The following is a 25,537-nucleotide window of genomic DNA, read 5'->3' as shown; positions in this document are numbered from 1 at the left end:
CAATGACTCACCCGCGGGAGTTGCGAGTCCAGGATTAAATTAGTCTTCGAGACGCATTTCAGGCTGGCTTTCGTAGTATCTTCACCATATTTGTTGTAAGCTCTGCATTCGTAAGTGCCAGAATTTTCTTCGTAACAGTACAAGATGTCAAGAATTACGATTCCAAAATCATGGAAGGTGCGGTATCTGTGACCATGTGGCAACTTCTTGCCATTGTAGTACCACTCGACCACCAAGTCGGGATCGGTGACGGGCGTAAGTCTCGCTTCGAAGTGAGCACTTTGTCCCTCAACCAGTTTGGTCACGTCTTGGATTTGTGTTATGAATTTGGGTGGTTCCGTTACGGGAGTTGTGGGTACTTGAGCTTGTTGTCCCTGCAAACTCTCCAGTTCTCTGATTTTGGCGAGAGAGTCGGGTTGGAGACTCTCGGAGAACACGCCGCCTTTACCGTGAGCCGAAATAGTGGCTCTCGTGAAATCTTCGCCGTATTTGTTGTAGGCCCGGCAGACGTACTCGCCAGAATCGTGGTCTTGGATGTAGGAGATGTCCATGACGACAAATCCGAAATCTGAGACAGTCTTAATTCGCGAAGACTGCAGGATTTGTTGCTTGTTGTGGTACCATTCGACCTTCAAGTCTGGATCGTTTACGGGTACCAAAGTACACTCGAAGTGAGCAGATTGGCCGTCTTTGAGACCCACGATGTCCTGGATCTGAGTCGTGAACTTCGGTTTCTGTCCCTTGACCTTCTCGGTGCACTCTAGAGTGACGCTCTGTTCTGCTACGCCCCATTTGTTGGTAGCTTTGCAAGTGTAAGTACCGGAATCCTCGATTTTGCATCCGAGGACTTCGAGTACCACCATTCCGAAAGCGTGAACGGTTCTGAAGCGGTGGGACGCTTCGATGGTTTTACCATTGTAGAACCATTCCACCACCATAGTTTGGTCCCCGATGGGTGTCAAACCAGCTTCGAAGTGGGCAATTTCCCCTTCGCTGAGATTGGTCAAGTGAGTGAACTCTGAAGTGAACACAGGAGCATGTCCTTCGTCCTTCTCGGGAATCTGTGCTTCAGGTCTGTTGAGGGAGTCCTCAAGATCCTGGATCTTCTCTAATCCTTCCTGTCCTTTAGGATGTTGAGTTCGTTCGATCAAGTTGGCCTTGCTGGTGCAGTAGATTGTGGTGGAAGTGAAAGCTTCGCCGGATTTGTTGGAAGCTTTGCAAGTGTAAATACCTTGATCTCTTTCGTAGACATCGACAAGGTCTAAAGTGACGAAACCAAAGTCGCTGGTGAGTTTGAATCTAGTACCATGGTCTAGAGACTTTCCGTTGAAGAACCATTCAATTTTCAAGTTTGGATCGTTTTTGGGTTCTACGGTACCTTCCAAACGCAAGGGTTGACCTTCGACTAGTCTGAATTCGGGGTTGAGAGGCGTGGTCCAGATTGGTTTGGTAAATTCGTGCTCAGGTCCGCTATCTGCACGTCTGTACTTAGCGGCGTAAGCTTCTTCGGTGTCTTGAATAGCTTCTAGACCAGCTTTTCCTTGTGGATGTTGAGTGTCTAGGTAGATGTTAGTCTTGGAAGTGACCCGAAGGGAACCAGATGTAGTGGCGGAACCTTTGTTGTTGGTGGCCTTGCAAGTGTAGATTCCGGCATCGTGTTCGTAGACGTGGTTTATGTCAAGAGCGACATATCCAAAGTCGTAGGTGGACTTGTATTTGGTACCAGAAGGCAGAGGTTTGCCGTTAATGAACCACTCGATTTTCAGAGTGGGATCTTTTGATGGTTCCACGTTACATTCAAAGTGAACGTTATCTCCTTCCATACACTCCACGTTGTTCAAGTGGCTGATAAAGATCGGAAGTTCGTAAGTGGGTTCCGGCATTTCGGCGCGTGGTTCTTGCGGCCTCTCCAAAGCCTCGAGTTTGGGAATGGCGTCCGGGTGGAGTGTTTGTCCCAGGAGCCAATGACGATCCTCAATTTTGAGGGTACAAGTCGAAATGGCCTCGCCCAACAAGTTGGTGGCTTTGCAGGTGTAGATGGCTGAATCGTCATCTCTTAAACCGTTGATGGAAAGTGTCACCAAACCAAAATCGAAGGTGCTGCGCAAGCGAGTTCCAGTTGTCAAGGAGACTCCATTTTTGAACCACTCGATGCGCAGATTTGGATCGGCTCTTGGTTCGACTTGAGCCTCGAGGTACACGTGTTGCCCCTCGACCAGTTTGTCGTAGCTTTGGAGATGAGTGGTGAAAACTGGGGGTTGTTGCGGGGTGGTATCGACGAACATTTCTGGAACTTTGTTCATCTCGGCCTCTTTGAGTTGGATCTTTTGCCAAGCGTCAGGTTGGAGAGTGTCTCCGACGATGTTGGATTTGGACTTGACCTTCATAGAGATCGAGGAGACGGCTTCTCCGGACTTGTTGATGGCCTTGCACATGTACACTCCCGAATCTTCCGGTACCGTCGACATGATGTCAAGAGTGACAAATCCGAAGTCGTGGGTCACTTTGAATCTAGAACCCAATTTGAGTTCGACTCCGTTGACGTACCATTCGAACCTCAAACTAGGGTCTCCGACCGGTACCACGCGGGCCTCGAAGTGGGCGTGTTGGCCTTCCCATAATTCAGTGGGGCCTGTGAGGAGCTGCGTGAAGATGGGCTTCTCGAAATGTCGCTCTGGTTCTTCGGTACGTGGGGCGAGTGGTTGCTCCAGTTGAGCGATTTTGCGTTGGGCTTCAGGATGTTGAGTTTCCAGTTGGATGCTGGCTTTGGCTGCAAAATAAACAATTATTACGGGAAACTGACACGAGTTGCGATTCGCTCACTTCTAATTTTCATAGAAGCAGTCGTGACAGCTTCTCCAAGAGGGTTGGAAGCCCTGCAGATGTATACACCTTGGTCTTCGTCACGAACGTGTGTGATATCGAGAGAGACGAAACCGAAGTCGTGGACTTTGGTGATTCTGGAGCTGTCCTCCAGAGGTTTCTCGTTGCGGAACCATTCGACTTTGAGGGTTGGGTCACCCACAGGGATGAGGCGGCACTCAAAGTGCGCAGTTTGGCCCTCCGGTATCGAGTCGATGTTTTGCAGAGGTTGCGTAAAGACGGGTCTCTGTCTGGTGATGGGTTCGTCCACTTCAGGTCTCTTGTAAGGTTGCTGCTCTTCAAGTTGGCGGATCTTATCCAAACCTTCTGGTCTTTGAGACTCCAAGATAATATTGCTCTTGGCGATAACCTTCAAATTGATGGAAGAAGTGCACTGTCCCAGATTGTTAATGGCTTTGACGGAATATTCGCCAGCATCTTCAGGTACCACGTGTCCGATATCCAAGGCGATGTAACCAAAGTCGAACGTGATATGGAACCTGGCGGCAGATGGTAGAGGTTTTCCGTTGTGGTAGAACTCAATTCTCAGGTTGGGATCGTGGATTGGTTCCACTTGAGCCTCAAAGTGAGCGGTTTGTCCTTCATATATTTCAGTGGTACCGCGCAACTCGGTCACCAAACGTGGAGGAGTCGGGATGGGTTCCTCGACTTCCAAACGTGTTGGGCGACCTTGGGCTTCCAGTTCTCGTATCTTCTCGAGACCTTCAGGATGTTGAGTGTCGAGCAGAATGCTCTTCCTGCCGCCGACTTTGATGGTGCAAGTGTTAACAGCCTCGCCCACTAGATTAGTGGCCTTGCACATGTAGGTACCACTATCTTCGGGATAGGTGTACAGGACATCAAGAGCAACATATCCGAAGTCGTGGGTAGTTCTGAATCTATGTCCGGCCCTCAGTTTGACACCGTTCACGAACCAATCGATCTTGAGATTGGGATCGTTGACAGGCTCCACCCTACACTCCAGATGGGCGTGGTCGCCTTCTTTCAAGTTCTCCAAGCTGACCAATGGAGTGAGGAAGACTGGGCGTTGAGGAGCAGCCTCCACTTCTTCCTTTTTGGGGCGTTCGTAGCTCTCCAAGTCGCGAATCTTCTTGAGTCTTTGCTCATCCATGGTGTCGAGATACAGTCCCGACTTGGCGATCACTTCGACGTTAGCTGTGGTTACAGCTTCACCAGCGGCGTTTCTAGCCTTGCACATGTAGGTTCCAGAGTCTTCAGCGTAGGCATACAGGATGTCGAGGGCCACGAAACCGAAATCGTAGGTGGTCTTGAAACGATGACCAGTTTGGATGGGGCGGCCGTTGCAGTACCATTCCACTCTCATGGTTGGGTCGTTGACGGGTGTCAAAGTTGCCTCCAAATGGGCACTGGAACCTTCAGGAAGATGCTCGATTGTTTTCAAGCCGCGGCCAAACTGGGGCTTCTCTAACATGATAGCATCTTCTTGAGTTACCTTCTTGTAGCGGGAATCGTCCTCGAGGTACTGAATCTTTTGCAAGGCACCTTCGTGTTGAGTTTCGGAGATAATAGACGATTTGGCTGCAATCGAAACAAGAATTTAGCAACAGATTTGGAAAATTCTTCCGAGACTCACATTTCACATTTGTGTTTACTGAAGATTGGGCTTGTCCCAAACGATTGGTCACTCTGCAAGTATACTCGCCAGAATCTTCGGCGTAAACTGTAAGAACGTCAAGACTAGCAAAACCGAAGTCGTAGGCGGTTCTGAATCTGTGTCCGGTGGTTAAAGCTTGACCGTTGTGCAACCATTCGACCTTCATGGTCGGATCTGGGTAAGGTTCGATGCGACATTCGTAGTGGGCGCTTTGACCTTCGACTAGATCGGTGGGTCCGTTCAACTGAGTACTGAATCTAGGAGCTTGGGTGATCACTACATCCTCCTCTTCACGGCGTTGGTACTTGGAGGAATCCTCCAACTGACGGAGCTTTTGTAAAGCACCCTCGTGTTGAGATTCCAATTGAAGGGATGCTTTAGCTGTAAAAAAGAGTGTTACCCTTTATAGGCATCGTAAAATTGCGAACTTACATTGAACAAAGAGAGTAGCTGAAGTTACGGCTTCACCCAAATCGTTGACGGCACGGCAAGTGTAAGAACCAGAGTCTTCAGGGTTGACGTATTTCATATTAAGGGCGACGTAGCCAAAGTCGTGCATGGTAGTAAGACGGTTAGCTGAAATTGAATCGTTAGATTTTTCCACGGGACGACTCAGATCAAGTACTTACAAGCTTGGATCGGTACTCCGTTACGGAGCCACTCGACTTTGAGGCGCGCATCTCCAACAGGGATCAAGCGAGCCTCGAAGTGAGCAGCTTGGTTTTCGGCAACTCTCAGATCTTTGATCGGTAGAGTGAAAACGGGTGCTTGCGTCACGGTTTCTTCTTGGACGGTTTGTCTTTGGTACCGTGAGGAATCTTCGAGTTGAGTGAGACGTTCGAGAGCCCCCTCGTGAACAGTTTCAGAGTAGATAGATTTCTTCGAGTGGACGTTGCAGACAGCTGAAGTAACAGCTTCACCCAAGATATTGGTGGCCCGGCAGGTGTAAGTACCGGAGTCTTCTGGATAAGCGTACAGGATATCCAAAGCCACAAAACCGAAATTATTCGTTTCGGTAAATCTAGAACCGGATTTAAGAGGTTGGTTGTTGTGGAACCATTCCACTTTCATGGTGGGGTCCGACACGGGAATCAGGCGACACTCGAAGTGGGCCCTTTGGCCTTCCTTGATGTCAACGTTTTTTAACGACGTTGTGAAAATGGGGGCTTGAGTCGTGCGCTCTTCGATTTCTTCGGCGCGGTGGTACTTGGAGCGGTCCTCCAAGTGTTGGATCTGTTGCAACCCGACTTCGTTCTGGGTGCTGGTGATGATTTGGCCGGAAGCTCTGCATCTGAGAACGCACGTGGTCTCATCTACACCGACCAGATTGGTGGCTCTGCACACGTAAGTACCGGAGTCTTCCGCGATCAAGTCGACGATATCCAGCGCGACGTAGCCGAAGTCGTGGATCGGTCTGAATCTGTGACCGATCGTGATTTGGCGACCGTTTTTGAACCACTCGACCTTCAGATTTGGATCGGTCACGGGTTCTAGCTTGCATTCAAAATGGGCGTGTTGACCCTCGACCATGTTCTCGAGGTTCTTTGGACGGCTCACAAACTTTGGCTTGACTGTGACTTGTTCGTCGACGAATTCTGTGCGCTTGTATCTGGACGAGTCCTCAAGGTACTGGATTTTTTCCAGACCTGCAGGATGTTGAGTTTCCAGAAGGAGGTCCTTCTTGGCGATAACTTTGACCGAACACGAGGTCACAGCCTCGCCCAGTTGGTTGCGCGCTTGGCAAGTATAAATTCCAGAATCTGCCGGATAGACGCTAAGGAGGTCCAGAGCGACGTAGTCAAAGTCGTACGCTGGACGGAATCTGTGGCCCGTTTTGACGGGAACTCCGTTGACGAACCAGTCGACCCTCATGGTAGGGTCTCCGACTGGTTGGAGGCGGCACTCCATGTGGACATTTGTGCCTTCAACTGTTTCGATGTTGTGGAGAGATCGGGTGAATTGAGGGGCCTGCAAAACTGTGACCTCCTCGTTGACGTGTTTGCGATATCTGGACGCATCCTCGAGCATCTGGATTTGTTCCAGAGACTGTTCGTGTTGAGTGTCCGTAATGATGTCGGACCTTTCGATCACTCTGACGCAAGCAGAGGTGTGTGCAGATCCCAGTTGGTTAACAGCCCGCACTGTGTACTCTCCAGAGTCCAAGGCAGTAGCGTGGATGATGTCGAGAGCGACGAATCCAAAATCGTTGTAAGTTCTGAATCTGGAACCCACCGTGATGGGTCTACCGTTCCAGAACCATTCGACTCTCATGGTGGGGTCTCCCATAGGTTCCAGACGACACTCTAGGTGGACATTGCGTCCTTCTGATAAGGGTTGTGGGTCCGACAAAGGAACGACGAAGATCGGCTTAGATTTGGATGTTTCGACGATGTCGTAGTGAGGTTCTACGAATTTGGACTCTTCGAGTCTTTGAGTCTTGTCGTAAGCGGAGCGGTGCATGCTCCTGGTGTCGATGCTGGCGCGAGCTGTAAGTACGAAAAGATTAGAGTTTGGTGGTACCGTAACGTGTCGAGGACTTACTTTCAACGACCATGCTGGCTGAGAGTTGGGCCTCCCCCAAGGCATTCCTCGCGACCACAGTGTAAGTTCCGGAATCCTCTTCCCTCACACTCAAAATGTCTAGTGCCACATAACCGAAATCATGATATGTCTGTATTCTGTTGGCACTCTGAATGGGTTTCCCATTGAAGTACCATTCAATTTTCAAAGTCAGATCGCTTTGAGGCTCTACTCGGGCCTCGAAATGGGCGCGCTGGCCCTCAACTATCTTATTAGTACCTTTAAGTGGTCCCAAAAACCGGGGTTTTTGTGTGACTGTGACCTCTTCTTTAGCGGTGCGATTGTAACGGCTGGAATCCTCCAAGTACTGGATTTTCTCGAGTCCTCCGGGATGCTGCGAGTCAAAGATTATATCTTTCTTGCTGACCACGCTCAGCTGAGCTGTGGTGACGGCTTGACCCATAGCGTTGAACGCTCTGCAGGTGTAGTTGCCGACATCGTGGACGGTCACGTCTTTGATGGTCAAGGCAACGTAGCCGAAGTTGAAGAAGCTGGTGATTCTCGAGCTGGCCTCGACGGTTCTTCCGTCTTTGAGCCACTCCACTTTTAGGGTCGAGTCTCCGACCGGTTCCAGTCGCGCTTCGAAATGAGCGAAGCCTCCTTCACGGATGCCGACTTGGTCTTTGATCGGCGTCTTGAATTCAGGAGGCTGAGAACTCTCTGGCGTTTCCAGAACGTACTTTTGGTGCTGTTGCTGCTGGTACGCTTCCAGCTCCTCAACTTTCTCGATATATCTTTGCTGTTCCGGGATTCCCAAGTCTCCGGTGACGGTGGACCTGGCGTAAACTTGTAAAGTGCCACTGCTGATGGCCTCTCCGAGCCTGTTAACGGCCCGCACAGTGTAAGAACCTGCATCTTCGGCCCGTAGGTGCATTATGTTGAGAGAAACGTAGCCGAAGTTGAAGATCGTGGTGATTCTCGAACTGGCGGTGATCGATCGACCATCTTTGTACCACTCCACTTTCATCGTGGGGTCACTGACTGGGGTGAGCTGCGCCTCGAAGTGCGCATTGCGCCCCTCTTGCAGTTCGCCGAGGTCTTGGAGTGGACGGATGAAGTGAGGCTTCTGGTTGATGCTCTCCTCGAGACTGTCGCTCCTCTGGTATTTGGAGTAGTCTTCGAGTTGTTGGATGTACTTGAGACTGTCGGGATGTTGACTGGTCTGCTCGATGGAGGCGCGCTGGTTGACACTGAGCAAAGCGCGGGACTCGACGCTGCCGGTCGCACTCGTCACGCGGCAAACGTATTCGCCGCTGTCCTTCAGGACTAGACTGATGAGGTCCAAGGCAATAAAGCCGAAACGGAAGATGGAAGTAGCTCTGGAGCCTAAGCGAAGACGATTAGAAGAGGGAATGAGGATCGGGGAGGTGATACTTACTGGCTTCCAGGGGTCTTCCGTTGACAAACCACTCCACACGCATGGTGGGGTCTCCAACGGGTTCAATCCTGGCCTCGAAATGAACTTTACCTCCTTCAAACTGAACGGCATCTTGCAGGGGAATAATGAACTGTGGCGGGGGATATATCCTGTCCTCTTCGGAGGCCGCAGCGTGGGGCCTCGCGCGTTCAACATGACGGAGGTAGATGACTTCCGGACCAGGTTCGGGTCTGTTGGCGGTCGATCCGTTAGAAGTTTAATCGGAGGAATCTGGGGGGGTACTTACTCAGGTTCGATGACTTTCGTCGGTCTAGGCAGATGCAGGCGTCTCGGTTCTTGCGTGGGACCTTGCGGGGTCTCCACGAACAACCTGGCGCGAGTCGCGGTGGAGCCGGCCACATTCTGTGCAGTACATTGGTACCATCCAGCATCCGACGCCTTGGCCCTTGGTATATCCAAGGTGGAGGCTCCACCGTCGATCGCGATACGCACTTCGTGACTGCTGGACAAGGGGACACCGTCCTTCTGCCAAGTGATTCGCGGGGTCGGGGTTCCAACGGCTCTGGCGTTGAGCAAAACGGGTTCTCCTTCTCTGACGTTCACGGTGGTGAACCTCTCGACGAATTTCGGCGCCACGACTTGCTCCTTCTCGATGACGTTCAAGTTGCACTGGAAGGAGGTCTCTCCGGTCTTGTTGCGGGCCACACAGGTGACCACGCCGGAGTCGATGCGGCTCACTGTGGTGATCATGAGGGCGTGGTTGCCGGACTCGTTGACTAGAATCTTGTGGTTGTGGTCGTCGGTGACTTGGCGGCCGTTTATGAACCAAGTGACTTCGGGATAAGGTCTTCCGGTGACGCGACAGTCGAAACGGGTCATTTTGCCTTCAGTGACGTCTCTGTCTCCGCAGACTCGCACGAAATTAGGAGCCAGAGTCTTTCCGGTGTCGGTTTGCTCGATTTCGGTCTGTTGGCTTTTGAAGGTGGACTCGTGGATCAGACCCTCCTGGGTGGTGACGGGCTCGATGGCCAAGTAGGCCGAAGACACGACGCAACCTTGCGGGTTCTCGGCCAAAAGCGTGTAGTGCCCGGAATCTTCCGAACTGGCCTGTTTGACTCTGAGAGTGGCTTGATTGTTGGAGAAGCTGCTCTCGTATTTCTGCGTTTCCGTGATCCTCTGTCCATTTCTGAACCAGGTGATCCTCGGTCTGGGGTTCGCAGAGACTTTGGCCGAAAACACCGCGTCGGAACCTTCGAGTAGCTTCGAATTCCTCGGCTTCTGCGAGATTTGCGGCGCCGCCGGAGGTCCCAGTGACCTCTCGACCGTCGTCGACAGTTGCACGTCGGTCTCGCCCACGAAGCGTCGCGTTATCGATTCTCTGAAGGACACTTCTCTGAGAAGTCTGTATTCGAAGGTGTCGATCTTGAAGTCCTCCTGGACGAAGGTCCCGTTCGAATAGGTCGTGGTCTGTTCGTGTCGTTGGAAAGCTTGCCTCTGGGGCATCTGGAAGCCCTCCGGCTGGATGAAGACCGAGCATATGGCGGCTCCATACTGGTTTTTGGCGGAGCAAACGTACTCGCCCTCGTCGCCGGGGCCGATTTGGTTAATCTGGAAAGTGATATCTCCAGTCGTTTCGTTGTAGGTTAGTCGGTGCTTGTTGGAAGAGAGGAGAGGAGCGCCCTTGCGCGCCCATGTTACTTCCGGTTGCGGTTTGCCGGTGACGCGACCTTCGAACGAGGCCACACCTCCTTGGGCGAAGCGAGCGTTGCTGAAGACCTTCTCGAAGACGGGGGGCTGCGCGTTGGGGCCGAAGCCTGCCAACTGTTGGTAGCCCTGTTGCTGGACCTGGCCGCCTTGCACTACAAAAAAAAAAACACCATCAACAACCTTCCGATCCTTTCCCACTCAACATCTCGTGTTAGTATCTCTCAGCCGAAGCAAAAAAAAAAACTCGTTGCATCTTTATTGCTTTACATCGAAGCTACATAACGATGTAATCTTTGTGTTACATCACACCAAGAAAAACTCGTTGCATCTTTATTGCTTTACATCGAAGTTACATAACGATGTAATCTTTGTGTTATATCGCAGCTACATGTGCATCGGATACATCGCCACGTTACAGCTCTGACACGTAACATCTGTTACATCACAGATTTTACGTCTATGTTACGTGTCATTTCATTTTGTCATTTCTGGATTGTTACTTCTCTCGGTCACCTTGATCGGAGGGGTCCGTCACAGTTCAAAGCCCTGCGCCCTATTTTTAACCTTTTTGGCGGCAAAATTCCAAACAACAATTGGACGTCCCCGCAAAGCCCAAGGTCGTGTTTTGACTTTCCCGCTTTTCCGGAAGCCGGATCGTCGAAGATGTCGCCGTCGGCTGCCTAGAGGCGGCATTTTTCGGATGACAGAGTCGGAGTGAGGCGACCGGGCAGCGACTATTTTCGACTTGGATCGCGTTACAAGCGTCCATTTTAGGAGCAACTATTTTTATCGTGCCAATGGGAACGGCGGTAGAGCGCTGTTCATAAATTATGTAAATTTATCGGAGGCAGGCCAGGAGCGGCGATTTTGGAAAAATTTTTGACGGTGGCCCGCCGACGGTGACGGACTCTTTTTTGCTTAACGGTTCCGGTTAAGAGAAATGCGTAATTTTAATTGGGCTTACGGTAAACGATAAGTAGAGTGAGCACCGAGCACGTTATTGTCTCGGTTGAATTGCATTTGTTTTATATATGGTGTGGTTAGTTGGTTGGTCGAGGAAACGTAACAAAATATGATGATAATGTTTATTTAATTAGCTCGTTAATGGCGCTAATGTTATGTAATTGCGAGGAAATGCAAGAGAGAGTGTTGTTATCTGGTCTGGAGATTATTTATTATTGATTTTTTGTCTCTCTTGGTCGTTGACATCGACAACAATTCAAAATCGATGACAGATGGGTTTCAGCATGCTCAACAGGAAACTACTCCAAACACTTTTTCATTTTTTGAAAAAATCATCTACTTTTCTATTCCAGTTTCTTATGAGCAAAGACTTTTCGAAAAAAAAATTGTTTTTTTTTAATACAAATTTTGAAGGGCAAAGCTTTTTCAACTCATTTTATAACAAAGCAGGTGGATAACCTCACCTGTTTCTATTATTTTGTCTAATTTCCTCAAGCAGTTTATCTTTTGGTGTTATAAATAAAATCGTGTTTATCTGAACGAGTCAAGGTTTGGCCAAAAACCTATATCGAATGTCAAAAATCTGTGTGACTTGCGTTTTGGAATAAAACGAATTTTTCGTTTTCGTATTTTGAAAACGAACATATTGTGTGACATAATTTTGACTTGATTTTATCGCCAAGAAAACATACTTATTCTAATTAATTCCAGTGAGACTAACTCTGGCCAATTTGGCGATTACTTGAAAAATTTAAAAAATTTTGCACTTTTGCATCTAAACCAAAAATATTATTTTTTTAAGTTTGGAGAAAGATTTGCTTTTTTATGGTGATGTAATTTCTGATTCTTTGTATTTTTAACATTCAAAATAACAACTAAATGTCATATTTTTATCTGTTTACTGTTGTGACAAGATGTTTGTCCAGTGAATATGCGGAATTTTGGCCTTTCGATAAAATTGTTTGTACGCTGCGATATTAGGACCTGCGAGACCACCATTACCAAGGAACCGACGTACGTTCTGGCCTTCCAAGAAGAAGATGGAAGAAAGAATGGAGCCGATGAAGATTTCTATTTTTGAAAAACGTCCAAAATAAACCAGACGCCGTTAAATTTTTTATTTGGCCGTTAACGACGCTTACATTTTCCGTGTTCAAAGCTCTTTTCCTCGACTCTCTGTAAATATTTTGGCAAAAACTTTGCACTTGATGTCACTGTTTGGAAAACAAATTCCGGATCGAGAATTTCCAGTATTTCGGACAATAATGCGCGCAAGTTATTTTTAAACCTGATTGATCCGAGCTTTCCAAAACGGCCACTTGCCAAAATTCGTCACAGCTTTACAGGTTTCGCCGGACTCGCTGCCAACTTTTTCGATCATCAATTATGATGTCTTGGGGCGCTCATCCCTGTGGGACGCGCTGTCACCTCCGAGAATATTGTCTTTTCGAAGATGAAAATTGTACTTCGCGGATCTATTCTGGGGAGAGATGCAGTTGCGATTTCGATAGTGGAAGGATTTTCGGCAGGAAAGTGTGGGGTTTTTGGTTTGGTGGCTGAGCCGCCAGCTGTTATCTTTAGCGCGATTTGTCGTGGCGGTTTTGGCAGCGCTTCCAGATGGATAAATAAACAAAAAGGGTTGCCGAGAGAGCACTTCTGCTAAATATAGGCCGAGTGGAAGCGCCCCGAAGCGTGTCATGCAGATTTCGGCGTCATGCAGAATGAAAGCGGATGGAGTTTCTGGTGAGAATGAATCGCTAGCGGACCGAAAGCAGCTCCAAGCATGAGTTATGAATGAAAAACTCCTAACCTGTCGTGTGACCGGTGACTTGTCTCGTGACGTGCTGCTCGGTCCTGACCACCCTCTGTTGAGTCTGCTGCACCTGACTCTGCTGAGTCTGGTGCGTCTGCGAGATTTGCTGCTGCTGCTGCTGTCGATTCATCTCGTCACCACAAAAAATCCGCACAGAACACAAAAATCAGAATTAGAAGAAAATCGAGTCGGGCACAAAATCACAACACGGCTATTGAAAAAAATTTGTCTGAGTCTGTCTGTCTATCACGTTTCGTTGCCTTCCACGGCTTCAGTTAGCAGAAGTTCAAGTCATCATCCCCGATTCTTTACCAAGACGTCGGTCGTTTGCGAATTGCGAGCGAAGAATGCGCGACGGGCTCTCCCACTGCGGACGCCACTGCGAGGGCTCGTGGTGGGGGCTCGAGGGGGCTATTTTGAGCGCGTCTGATACGCGATACGTGACGAGTGCCGTCCTGGTTAGCGCTTCTCTGACTCAAATTTGTTAATTCGGCTCTAATAATTAGCGGCGGTTTGCTGGAAACGGGGGCGGGGGCTTCTGGAAGGCGGGGAGGACGCTCTTCGGCCAAATCGTTGTCGTGCTTGTCGAGGTGGATTGTTGGGATTGTTTGTTGTTTTGGTTTTTTTTTGTGGAGTTAAAATAGATTTACGGGAACGGGGAGATTCGAAAGCGGGGTACACCTGGACCACAAGGAGACGTCTAATAAATTTTTTATAATAAATTTGGTGCGTTCAAGGCGATGGGAAAGAAGTTCATGATCAACTTCCCATTATTTTAATTTTTTTTTTACTGTTTAGTTTGTATTTTTTTCGAGCTGAAAATAAAGAAGACGGCAGTTAAAACCGACACTTTTTGCTAAAAATATGTTTTTGACGCCGACTGCTGAATCACTATTTACAATTTTCAGAAAAAAATATGTCGTTTATTTTATTTACGAAAATTGTAATATTTTATGTCTTGGTGGAGCTACACGATCCAATTTAAAGAACAGTCAAAATAACACTGAAAACCCATGACAACATTTCTTCCTTCACTTTAAATTTGCCAATTCTACATTTTTTAAATTATTCTTCTCGTTTGATAATCCGAAAAACTAATGTGCAATATGATTTCCTCAAACTACATTTATTCGCTTACAAAGCAGATTTGCTCAATTTTTCTATAATAATATCTTTCGCATTTTGTACAGTAATATATTACTGTACTCAAAATCGTACAGTAATAGGTCACTTTACAGCATACTGTACGATTTTGAGTAATATTTAACTTTTTACGAACAAATTTGTATATTCTTAAGATGCGAAAAAATAGTAGACGCTCCTCGCCAGAAAAGTGATTTTACTGGACTCGTATGGCATTTAAGTACTCGCTGACGCTCGTACTTAAACTTGCCATACTCGTATAGTAAACTTTCACTTTCCTGAACTCGTAATCTACTATTTTATGCAAATTGTTTTGATTTTTGTATTTATAAAAATATGGTTTCCTTCTGATCTTCCTTTGTAGCAGATTCCTCTTACACAATCAGTTCTTATATGATCTAAGTACTTTTAATTGCACGAAAACTCATCCTTCTCTTGCATGGAGGAGGAATTATTACACAATACAACTACTAGAACCTATGATAGAGAGAAATTTGTCACGTGTTTGTAAAGATATGATCTCCTTCATTCTATCCGTATGTGCTCAATTCCTTTGTAAGATCTTCTGTTATTTTTTATCTACTTATCTTTGAAGGTCCATTTCACCTCAGTTTTACAACTGATTTCTTCCATTTTGATTTTATGAGTTATTTCTTGAACAGTTATTCCACTCTGCCCCACATTCTCTTGGAACGATCAAAATGTACGTTTGTCGGGTTTGAACTTGTTCACATCTTCTTCGGCGGTCGTTTCTTCAACTAGAGGAGATTCTTAAGGACTTGTCAGCTTTTGAAGATTTGATCGCAAAAGTACTCTCTTTCTTTTCAGTTACTACCTCAGCAGCAGACGCTGTCTTTCTCGTTTTCTCGAATTCCAAGCCTGCCAACTGAGTTGCCGGTTTATCACCAGGTTTGTAGACTCCTTTTTCTTCTAAGGCGACCTCAGTAAAACTCACAGTGGAGTGAGGAACATGTTCCGACTGAGCCTCACCTTTATCTGGTACCCCCGTCTTTAATCTACTCAAATCTTCTTCGATTCTCGTTTCTTCGACAAAGATGCTTCTTGCGAGATGATCGTTTTATCAGCAGTCGTAGATTTGACCTGAGTTTCTTCAAACAAAGCCTTCTTTTCTTGAGATATCACTTGAGCAGTCGATGCTGTCTTCCTTGTTTCTTCCAGTTCTAATTTTCTAATCTTTCTCTTTTTCGGTAGACGTGATTTCAGTGATGCTAACAGTAGAGTGAGGAATATGTTCTCCTGGTGCTTTCTCTTGTCCAGGTGCATCGGTCTTCAATTTGGTTATATACTCTTCAGTGGTCACTTCTTCAATCAAAGGAACTTCCTGAGGAGTCACTGTTTTGTCAGCCTTGCTAGTTTTGAAAGTCTCAGTCCCTTCAAAAGTACTTTTTTTCTCCTGAATAATTACTTGAGCAATAGAGGCAGTTCTTCTTGTTTCTTCTAGCTCTAGCTCAGCAGATTGTGTTACAGGTTTGTCTCCGGGTCTATAATCTCCTTCCCTCTCCGAAGAGGTGACTTCTGTAATATTGACAGTATTATGCGAAATGTGTTCTTCTAGAGCTTCCCCATTATCGGGTACTTCAGTTTTCAACTTTTCTATATCTTGACTCGTAAGTACTTCTTCAATAACAGCAGCTTCTTGAGCACTTATAGTCTTGTCAGCTTTAGAAGTTCTTCTTGTTTCTTCTAACTCTAATTTTATAATCTCTTTGACTTCTGTAACACCGGAAGTACTGTATTTCAGTTTTCAACTTTTCTGTGTCTTGACTCGTAGTTACATTTTCAAATAACAGGAGCCTGTTGACCATTTAGAGTTTTAAAATTAGTAAATTTGACAAATTCTTCAAAGATAATTTTCTTTTCTTAACACCTGAGCCGTAGAAGCAGTTCTTCTCCTTTCTTCCATCTTTGACTCAGCTACTTGAATTGCTGGTTTACCACTAGATAGTTTCTTTTCGATGGAAACAATGTCCCTAATTTTGACAGTTTTGTCTGGAAAATTGTTTTTGAAAAGCACAATCAGTTCTTCTTGTTTCATCTAATTCCAATTCCTAACACTTATACAGAAATTTACAAGTGTATCGCCAATTCTATATTCTTTCTTCTCACTCGGGTAGTGTCCTTTCTAGTAACAATAGCGACCTGGATGTGTTCTTTTAATATATTGTTTCTTCTAATTCCGCCTCGGTCATTAATCTATTTTTATTTTAAATAAGTGAAATAATACAAAGTTAACATCAACTCATTTTTAGTGCCTTTGTAACTTGTTCTTTAAAATAAAAAGCTTTGAAAGTCTTAAATTTAACTTTTCAAAGTAAAGAACCCTTATCATCTCTAACGTCACACACTGTTGATGATAGATTTTCTTTTCTTTATGTTAAATATTTTTCAAAACCAGTGTAAATAAAAAGTGTTTGGGAGCCCCAGTAATTCGGCTGTTAAGCCATCTTTGGTGTCTGAATCGCAATTAAAAGAATCGTGTATCGAACAAAATTTTATTAGTGTAAAAAATATGAAATAAATGTTATAAAATATATACATTTGATTTAGTAATTTTAGTTCGGCAATATTGGCAACGTTAATATAATTAAGGATAATATATCTAATAATTTACTTCGCTGTGAGTACTTAACACCTTTTTGTCTTTTTTTTTTCAGTGGTAATAATTGTTATCGAGTCCGCAACGGGGACCGTTCGACTTACCAGCTGAAGACGGCGATTCGGGACGTCTGTAGAATTGTAATTCAGGTGAGGCACTTCTTCGACCGGTCTTCAGTTGTCTGTAAGTTCCATACATGTGCGACGGAACTCCTGAAAGATTTCATCAACAAAAAAATTACAAACATGAAATTCAATAATGCATTAAATGCGACAACTCGCAACTAGTCCGCTTTTATAAATAGACGAGTTTTTACGATTAAAGTCCAATCGGATCGACATTTGTGCCAAAAATAATCGATCAGAATCGTTAAAACGTGTGACTCAAATCTGTTTGTGCCGCGATTTTATGACTCTTGTCAGAGTGGAGCACTCGGGATTGATTTTTCACTTTTTCGCGTTGGCCGTTTAAAAGTCGAATCGAGAAGCGCAATTACCAGAAATAGTGTAGCGTAATTTTATCTCGCTATGAAGAATCGGTTGTCCACATTTTTCAACAGGTATTTTTAGTCATGTACGAAAATTATGATGTTGTTAAGTGAATTCGGTTTTTGTTGAGCGGAAAAACCAAATATTTTTTCCGACCTGTTATTATATCGCCCACTTTAGTCCTCCCACATGAAATTATTTCGTAAACGGATTATTTCCAACTATTCCATTTATTTTCGATTTATTTTTGTAGCGGCTTGCAACGAGCGAAAAGCGTCAGAACGCTACATTTCTTTTATCCTCTAAGCACCACTTTTCGAAACGAAATCAAACAAAATTTTTCTCTCACTAATATTTAAATATTTTTGTGCAGATCACGGATCTACCTCGACAATTTCGATTTTTGCAACCAATAAATTTCCACCTGTGCTTTTTTAGCACATTCATTTTTTTTTTTCTTTTCGCAATGCAATGAAACCTTCGCATGACGAACACCAAAGGACCAAACTTTGTGTTCCTTCTTGTAAGAAATAAAACAAGAATTGGTTTTTCTATCAGTTTATTTTGGTTGAAAAATTGCTATTTATACACTTTATAGTTCGCTTTACAAGCTTTAAAGTTTGAGTAAAATAATAAAATAAGTTATTTCTCTAATGAAAAATCAAATGTTCCTCAAAGAACTACTGGGGATTTTTAAATGTATGTTTTATCGCACAATTCCACACAAAACTGTTAGTGTTAGTGATACTGTACGTGAAGGAAAGTGATCTTAAAGCAGGTGATAAACCAGCAAACTCAGTTAGCTAAGTTAGAGTTAGAAGAAATAAAAATAACTGCTTGCACCGCTTAAGTAAAGCTTAAAGAAAGGAAATGATCTTTGAAGAAACTGTCAGACTTCTAAACCGGGAAGAACTAGAAGTGCTCAAGAAGCTGCAGTTTTTGAAGAAATCACTACCACTGAAGGTACAGAAAAATTGAAAATTGAAGTAACTGATAAAGGGGAAACGTTAGAAGAACGCATCCTGTACAGTACACTCAAAATTACAGACGTCTTCGGAGAGACAAGGAGATTATAAACCCAGAAACAAACCAGTAAGACGATCTGCTGAGTTGGAATTAGAAGAAACAAGAAAAACTGCTGCTCCGTCGTGAATGATCATTCAGAAAAAAAATTTTGAAGGAACTCTGACTTTTTAAAGTAGAAAAGGTGACAAAACAATGACTCCTGAGGAAGTTTCCTTGATCGAAGAAGTAATCACCGAAGACGATATCACTAGATTGAAGACTGAAGCACCTGAACAAAGAAGGTATCACAAGTAAATAGTCCTCACTGTACTGTTAGCATTACGAAAATGACGTCCACCGAAAAAAAAAGGCACGAGGAGCCTTTGGATAGATTACCAGAGAAAAAAGAAGCTCTATCAGATCTCGCTCCACATTGACCGTCAGTGAGATCACATTAGAAGAAAAAGAAGTAGCAACTCTACTGGAAGGTTTGTTGTTAGAAAAGACCAGAAAAGCAGCTTCTAGTCATTCCAAAGCTGACAAACAAAAGTCTTCGAGAAGCTACTATGGTCGAAGAAGATCTGCGCAATTTCAAAACCGAAGCTCCTTCAACTCAATTTACCAAGTTTGAGTTGCAAAAACACTTAAAGTTCGACCAAGAAAGTCAAGTCACAATTTGTGACACGTTCGAAGAGTTGAGACAAAACACTTCGAAAACTACTTCACCATTCCCTTATAGCATGTGACGCAGAGTGAAAAAACAGTATTTTCTCTTTTCCTCATAGAAGGACTGAAGAAAACCTTCAAGAACACTTAGGAAAGGAAATAACAGAAGGTGATTTAAAAAAAGGTGACACAGATGGGTGTCTGCGAAAAAGGGGCAACAAAAAAAGTTTGTCTTGGACAAAATTACGTCAGAATTGGCTACTCTGACAAGAAAAGTGTCTTATTTTTGGACATTTTGCAGTACTATTAAATCATATCGTTTTGAAACGCTTAGCAGCGACTGTTGATCACTTTATGAAATTTGATCCCACTGTGAGAGAAGAAGATTACCATAACATTGTCCGTACACGCACTTCCGTGTAGCAGTAGCGTGTCCGGCAGAAGTTTCACTCTCCAAGAAGACAATGACCCAAAACATTCTTCAAACTTGTGTTGTAACTCTTTAACAATAAGAGAAAGTCAAGAGACTTAAAAAAATCATCTGGCCTTCTCAAAGTTCAGATCTCGATCCTATTGATTTTTTGTGGAATGATCTATGTAGAAAAGCAGGAGAAGTCCAATCATTCTGTCTGACTTGCAGATGGGATAAAAGAAGAATGTCCGTGCTTGTACAATAGAACCTTTTCCAATAGGTTTTTTTCTTCCTTTTTGTTTCATTATCATGTTATAATTTTTTGTCTGCTTTTCCTTCACTTACATTCTTTGCTTTTAATAGTTATGTTATGTATATCGAGGCCGCGAAATCATTCTTTAACGTACCGAAAGAAAAACTGTCGCCGAGGCCGCTTACGGCCGAGGCACAACAATCTCGACGATGTTAAATCGCAGGGGGCGGGAAATTGGATTTCGCGGCCTGTTTTAAATACGCGAAGTGCTCGTTTCGCGTACAGTTGCACAAAAAATATTTTTTACACAATACGTTGTATTCATACTTTTTCAATTTATTGCTCATTCTCTCTTTCTCAATTTTGTATTTGTATTTTATATTTTTTATATTTCAACAAGACAATCCCCAACACACATAGCAATTTTTTTTACATTTTCTTCATCAATCCTTCCTGGAGACATAGTTTAATTCGCCTATTTTTCTCTCGAGTTCTCCAACAGATCCACAATAAAATTCCGTTGGCTTTATTCAGGTCAAGAATTTTATTTTTCAACTTGCGCTTGTAACCCGTCCTTCGACTGCTCCCCGTGCAGCAACAAATGATCGAGCTCGACCAGCATCACTTTAATGTCGTGGTAATTGACGATTCTGATTTTAACAGCTCAACATCACCATAAAAAATCCTTTCAGTTTTTTTTAAGCACGATTCCACGCAATCACAGCCAAAAATAAACAACGCATCACTATTACAATATGGAATTCGCGCCTGAAAAATATGCGCTTCCAGATTTAGAACATCCTGAAAATCCCCAACATCTCGCGAACATGTGGCGCAACAATGCAGGCGAAAAAGTCGAAGTTGCAGTCCAATTGAAACCGATCCAAATGAAGACGATTGGGATGTGTAAACAGCCTCAATATCAAATGGGTGTCATCGGGTGTGATTTCACTGAAAGTATCATCGCCGGTGAAGTCATTTTCGGACTAGAAATGAGTAAACAATGTACAATTTTGACATAGTCGGCCAAGTTTCAGGTCGCGGCTCTATTATTAGACAGAAATTCAGCGATGAGTCAAGGGGTGCAATTTTTGAAGCGTTACTCAAGTCGCACCATTTAATAATAATAATAACGTAAAGTGTCCGGTTGAGAAGGACCAGGCGAAAGCTTCGGCTGCCAAAAGTGACAATTTATCGATTGGCATTTTGAAAATGTCCACGTTATTTCCGGCGCGTTCTTCCACATCCAAAGAAAACGCATCGGCACCGTTCGGAAAGCAATAACCACGCTAACTTTAGACACCGAATAAATTATTTGGCACAATTCGACTCCAGGTATTACTCACTTATTCTAAATCGGATTGTCGGTATTTTCGGCGCGGCCTCGCCGACAAGAATCATCAAATTTTTTTTAACGGTCGCGCGCGGCGACACTTTTTCCAAAAAAGAACAAGCCAACGTTCCAGAGAAAGCGAACGTGCAGATGTAAACAATCGAATCAGAAGATCGGCCCCCGTACGGTGGAAGCTTGCCCAAAGCTGTCCAGAAATAGAAACGTATGCGGAGCATCCCGCATCCAATTCAACTTATTTGAAGTGCGAAGCGGAGGAACGACGCTTTCCACACCCCGATTTTCGTCAAGAAATTGTTTGTTATCGTTGCGGTGCGCGCAGCGAGAGAGAAATGGACGTTGCGGGCCTGGCGGCTTTTCTGGTTTTCGTCGAAATTGAAACGTAAGAGTCGAAATTTCGATGGCCGTGGAACGTATATTTTAATCTTGGGATGTCATAAAGTGGGCATTGGAACCGATCGGAACCGTGGAGTGGCCGTTCTAAGAATAAGAATGCGACCCAATTTTGTTTTTGCAAGTCTCGGGCTTGGTCACCTCCAGGAGATGATAAAATTGTGACGGAGCTTATTGATGAGTGCGGCTCTAGGCTGAGACCGTTGGCAACAGATTGTTTTTTTCGAAGTATATAGAAGAATAATACAAAAAAGAAAGAATATTTTCTGAAAATAAGGATTTTGGTAAAAAAAAATTGTTTAAAGGAAACTGAGAAGAACAAAATTTGAAATGTGCTTTTTTTACTGAGATAAAAAAAAGTACATGACGAATCCATCTAGCGGTGGACTCCACAACTATTCTGACATAATTGACATTCAGTTAAGTGGCAATCGTCGAAGAAAAAAATAAACTAAAATTGCTTTACTCCATTTTTTCATTATTTATAGATATGGTTCTTAATTCAAAAATTTACAACGGAACGCGGTCCCTCTATTGGCCACCCATCCAAATACTGACCGCGGCCGATGGTGCTTAACTTCACTGATCGAATTACGAAGCTGTTGAACCGCCATATTCTATTAATTATTATTATAAAAAAGGGGGCACGGCATCGAGGCCGGATTTATTTTATCATAACGAATATTTCTATCAAATAATGATAACACCTTCGAAGGTACTTTTTTTTATATTATGTTTGAATTAATAGTGCTTTCATGGTTGATGAACCGCCGTGTTATTATTTATTGTTATTATTGTTATTAGATATTTAAATTATACTTACCGTTATACCAACTAATAGAAAAATACTAGGGATCAACGAAACGAAAGTTTTTTCTCAAATTAAAAACGACGAGAAATAAAAAGAGTGCTTTAAACTTTAATGGATGATAGTACTAGGAGGAATCAGGAACAAGGCATAAATAAGTAATGAGTCACGGTGAGCACAGTCCGAGTCTGCGACGATTTGAGCGTGTCGCGTGACGATTTTAGGGTGTCGCATGAAACTAATTCACTGCCCGTATGGTGCGCCTAAAGAAGTTTTCACTGTTGGACGTTCAGTGGGTCGTCTAAATTAATTAGTCAGTTTGAGAAGAATCCCAGAATCTACTTACTCCTATCGTTATACCCACAACCAACCACTACTGCTAGGGAAAAGAGAAAGGAGAGGAAACCCACACAGATAAGTAAAAAGAGGTACTATTGCAGAAAAGCTTTAATATCGATTATAACAGACACAACAAATAAATGTAATAAATAATCGAGTAACAAATACAAAGTCAATAGCAATAGACTATAACTAGACATGACCAGAACAGTTACTTGTAGGTAACAATACCAAAAAAAAAGTAGAGTAAGTACTCGAATACATCGATTAAGCATCAAATAGTATGATAGAAACCAGTCGTGAAGCAAAATTTTCACAAAACTAACAAATCTACATGATTAACAACGCACTTATTCACATGGACATAATCGTTATCTAGTCGTTTGGCAGTGTCTGAGGCGTCGTTTCCGAAATTAGCGTGTTAAGGTAGTACCGCCACCCTTAAATCTACTAAATGTAAGCCGAACGGCGCTCACCTGGGACCTGGAGCGTGGCCGTGGTGTTGGCGGTACCTACGAAGTTGGTGGCCGTGCAGCTGTAAATGCCGGCGTCCTCTGCGAAAAGAAAGTGGTGGTTAAGACGAAACGAGGGGCGGAAAGGACAGTACCAGGATAGGCCTGCGATATGGTCAGTCGGCAGACTCCGTTCCGGTAGTGGAGCTGGTAGTCGTTGGAGTTCTCGATGATTCGGCCGTTCTTCGACCAGAGGATGTTGGGCGGCGGCTCCGACTGGACGATGCACTCGAACTTGGCCGGTTGTCCGCTGACGACGGCGATGTTGCGCAGGGGCTGGAACGGTGGCGGTTAGAAGGTGTAAAGAGAGAGGGTGGGGACCCACCGTTATGAACATGGGTGCGCGAGCTTGGGCCGCGTTTTGGGGAACTTTGCCGTGGGTACTGCCCGGAGTGCTGGGGCAGCTGGGCGGGGTCTCGGCCCCCTTCCTCCCAGAAGCTGCGAACACGCTCAATTACAACAGGTTCGTGACAAGACGAGACAGGGTCGACTGACAAGAATACAGACAAAACACCGACTGGGTTAGAGAGATTTGCTAGAGCGGAGCCGTTAGGACGCACCCGAAGCTCAAGCCAAACCCGCACACCAAGTACCTGCAATAGTACTGTTAAAAGCTGGAGATGTGCTAGGCAAACTAGGTGACAGAGATACGGGACTACAAGAAGACGGGTCCCATCTGGATGCCTGCAGGGTTGTACCTCGCTTCCTACTCTCCCCTTCGTATTCCGACATCTCGCTCTCGGATGTCGGTTCCCATTTTACGTTTTTGCTCGAGGGGGTGAATTTTTTCGGGCGAAATGGGGCGGCGCTCGGGTCCTTCTTTGTGGTCTCGTGGTACACCGGCATCTCTATATCTGTGGCGCGTTTGGGGGGCTCTATTATGGTCTTTTTCGGGACAGGGATCTCGCCCTGTTTGCTTTCCCCAGGGAGGATTATCCCGAACTCGTAGCCGAAGTCGTACTTGAAGTAGATGAGACCTGTATCGGGGTCCACGTGCTTCGTTCCTGAGGACGAGTGTTAGGGTTAGACGTGTTAGACCCTTACCCCCACGGTTAGGTGTTACCCTACTTCGACTGGTCGAGGTACTCACCGTACTGGGCCGCTCTGGTTTCCTCCCGATACACTTGGGCATCACCGTCTTCCACTTTGACGACTGGTTTCTGCTGTTGCTGCTTGTTGACGTCGCTCATTATGTCCCTGGCGAATTTGCTAGTGGTGGACTTGAACGCATTCGTCATGCTGTCCATGTGGTGCGACGCGATTTTCGTCGCCGTCGCTTTCGATATCTTGTTGTCGACTATGTATCCGTACTCCGGGGGACTTCCCGGGTGCAGAACCTCCTGTCTGACCGGAGGTTCGTACGACCTGCTCCTGGCAACAACTTTTCCCGACTTGCTCTCCGAGAATCTCTTGTAGGAACTGGTTTCGTGACGTTTCCTCACTTCACTGTCGGTAACGTCGGTCGTGGTGATCGTGGAGGGCATCAAGGGTGGCTGGTCGAACTCCAGGGGGGACACGACGCGCTCTTTGGGTGCCGGGGCGCTCAGAGATCGAGAATCCGGAGCTCTGACGTGTCTGTAATGGTACCCCTCCGAGTCGCTCCCGCTGGGGGCCCATTTCGGCTTGATCCTGGCACCCTCGACCTCGCTCTCGTAGTCGCTCTCCCTGAACTCCCCCTTGACGAACTTCTTCGGTCTGGGGGGAGGCGGGGCGCTGCCACGTCTCGGCCTCTCCGGCTCCGCCTTGAACGGGAACGGTTCCAACTTGGTCTCCTCCCTCCTCGTCTGATCTCCAAATTTGATCACTTTCGTGGTCTGCTGCAGACTGACTGTCCTCCTGCAGTTCTCGCTGGCCTCGTTGAAATGCATCACGTTCGACGTCTCTGTCTGGATGGCGTTGTGATAGGGGGCGCTTGTGATGGACCTGTAATATTGGGTTTTTTGGGGCGGGGCGTACGCCATCTCGGGAGGCGTGCCCGGCTGGATCACCACCACATCTCTGCGTACGGCGGGCGTGGCGATGATCGTCTCGGCGGGAAGCGGCTTCGGCTTGACCACCTGTTGAGGGGAGGGTTTGATGATCTCTTCCAGCTTGACGCTCGGCTTGAATTTCTCGATCGGTTCGAACTTGGGACGGGGCGGGCCTTCGATGTGCGGGGGTCGGTCGAATTCTGTGGGCGGGGTCGGCGTGCGGCCCGACTGTTGCGATTGGCGTCCGCTCGGGGTGAGAACGGGGCGTACCGGTTTGTAACTGGGCTCTTGGTCTGCATCGGCGGGACGCCACACAGGGGGGATGCGGCCCTCATAGTCGCTTTCGTAATCGCTCTCGCGAAATTCGCCCTTGACGAATTTGGAAGGACTGGGGGGTGGAGGACCGCGCGGTTTCTTGCCGCGAGGCGGCTCGGGTCTGAAGGGGAAAGGCTCGAGCTTGGTGTGCTTCTGTTGTTGCTCGACGTGGTGCTCGGAGGAGACGCTCGTGATGATGGGCGTGGCCACAAGTTCCTTCGAACAAAACTCAAATCATCACCGAAGAAATTGCACAAAAAGAATGGAAAACATCCAGAAGTGCGGTTTTTAACTCCATGCCAGAAATTTTGACCAGTGTTACCTAA

The 25,537-nt window shown here is 45.6% G+C and overlaps 1 protein-coding gene and 1 long non-coding RNA gene across 4 annotated transcripts in view; one reads left to right on the top strand and one right to left on the bottom strand.

The window, feature by feature from the left end:
• LOC138124270 (titin-like) overlaps positions 1-25,537 on the bottom strand; it is a 146,172-nt gene that overhangs the window by 64,899 nt on the left and 55,736 nt on the right. For both annotated transcript variants that reach the window (XM_069039265.1, XM_069039261.1), the window contains exons 26-39: positions 24,017-25,427; positions 23,520-23,930; positions 23,252-23,364; positions 23,022-23,202; positions 22,891-22,968; positions 16,804-16,911; positions 8,743-10,315; positions 8,457-8,686; positions 7,040-8,404; positions 5,128-6,984; positions 4,931-5,074; positions 4,478-4,879; positions 2,824-4,422; positions 12-2,770 (exon numbers count right to left, since the gene is read on the bottom strand). In XM_069039265.1, the coding sequence (XP_068895366.1) occupies positions 12-2,770; positions 2,824-4,422; positions 4,478-4,879; positions 4,931-5,074; positions 5,128-6,984; positions 7,040-8,404; positions 8,457-8,686; positions 8,743-10,315; positions 16,804-16,911; positions 22,891-22,968; positions 23,022-23,202; positions 23,252-23,364; positions 23,520-23,930; positions 24,017-25,427 (12,231 nt within the window). The remainder of the gene's footprint in view (positions 1-11; positions 2,771-2,823; positions 4,423-4,477; positions 4,880-4,930; positions 5,075-5,127; positions 6,985-7,039; positions 8,405-8,456; positions 8,687-8,742; positions 10,316-16,803; positions 16,912-22,890; positions 22,969-23,021; positions 23,203-23,251; positions 23,365-23,519; positions 23,931-24,016; positions 25,428-25,537) is intronic.
• LOC138124329 (uncharacterized) overlaps positions 1-25,537 on the top strand; it is a 79,009-nt gene that overhangs the window by 9,428 nt on the left and 44,044 nt on the right. For both annotated transcript variants that reach the window (XR_011157102.1, XR_011157101.1), the window contains one exon: positions 16,758-16,848. This is a non-coding gene — a long non-coding RNA (uncharacterized lncRNA). The remainder of the gene's footprint in view (positions 1-16,757; positions 16,849-25,537) is intronic.

This window comes from Tenebrio molitor, chromosome 1 (assembly GCF_963966145.1).
Source record: "Tenebrio molitor chromosome 1, icTenMoli1.1, whole genome shotgun sequence".
Taxonomy (NCBI): Eukaryota; Metazoa; Arthropoda; class Insecta; order Coleoptera; family Tenebrionidae; genus Tenebrio; species Tenebrio molitor.
Note: the sequence above shows the minus strand (reverse complement) of the source record. Positions and strands in the feature narration are given on the sequence as shown.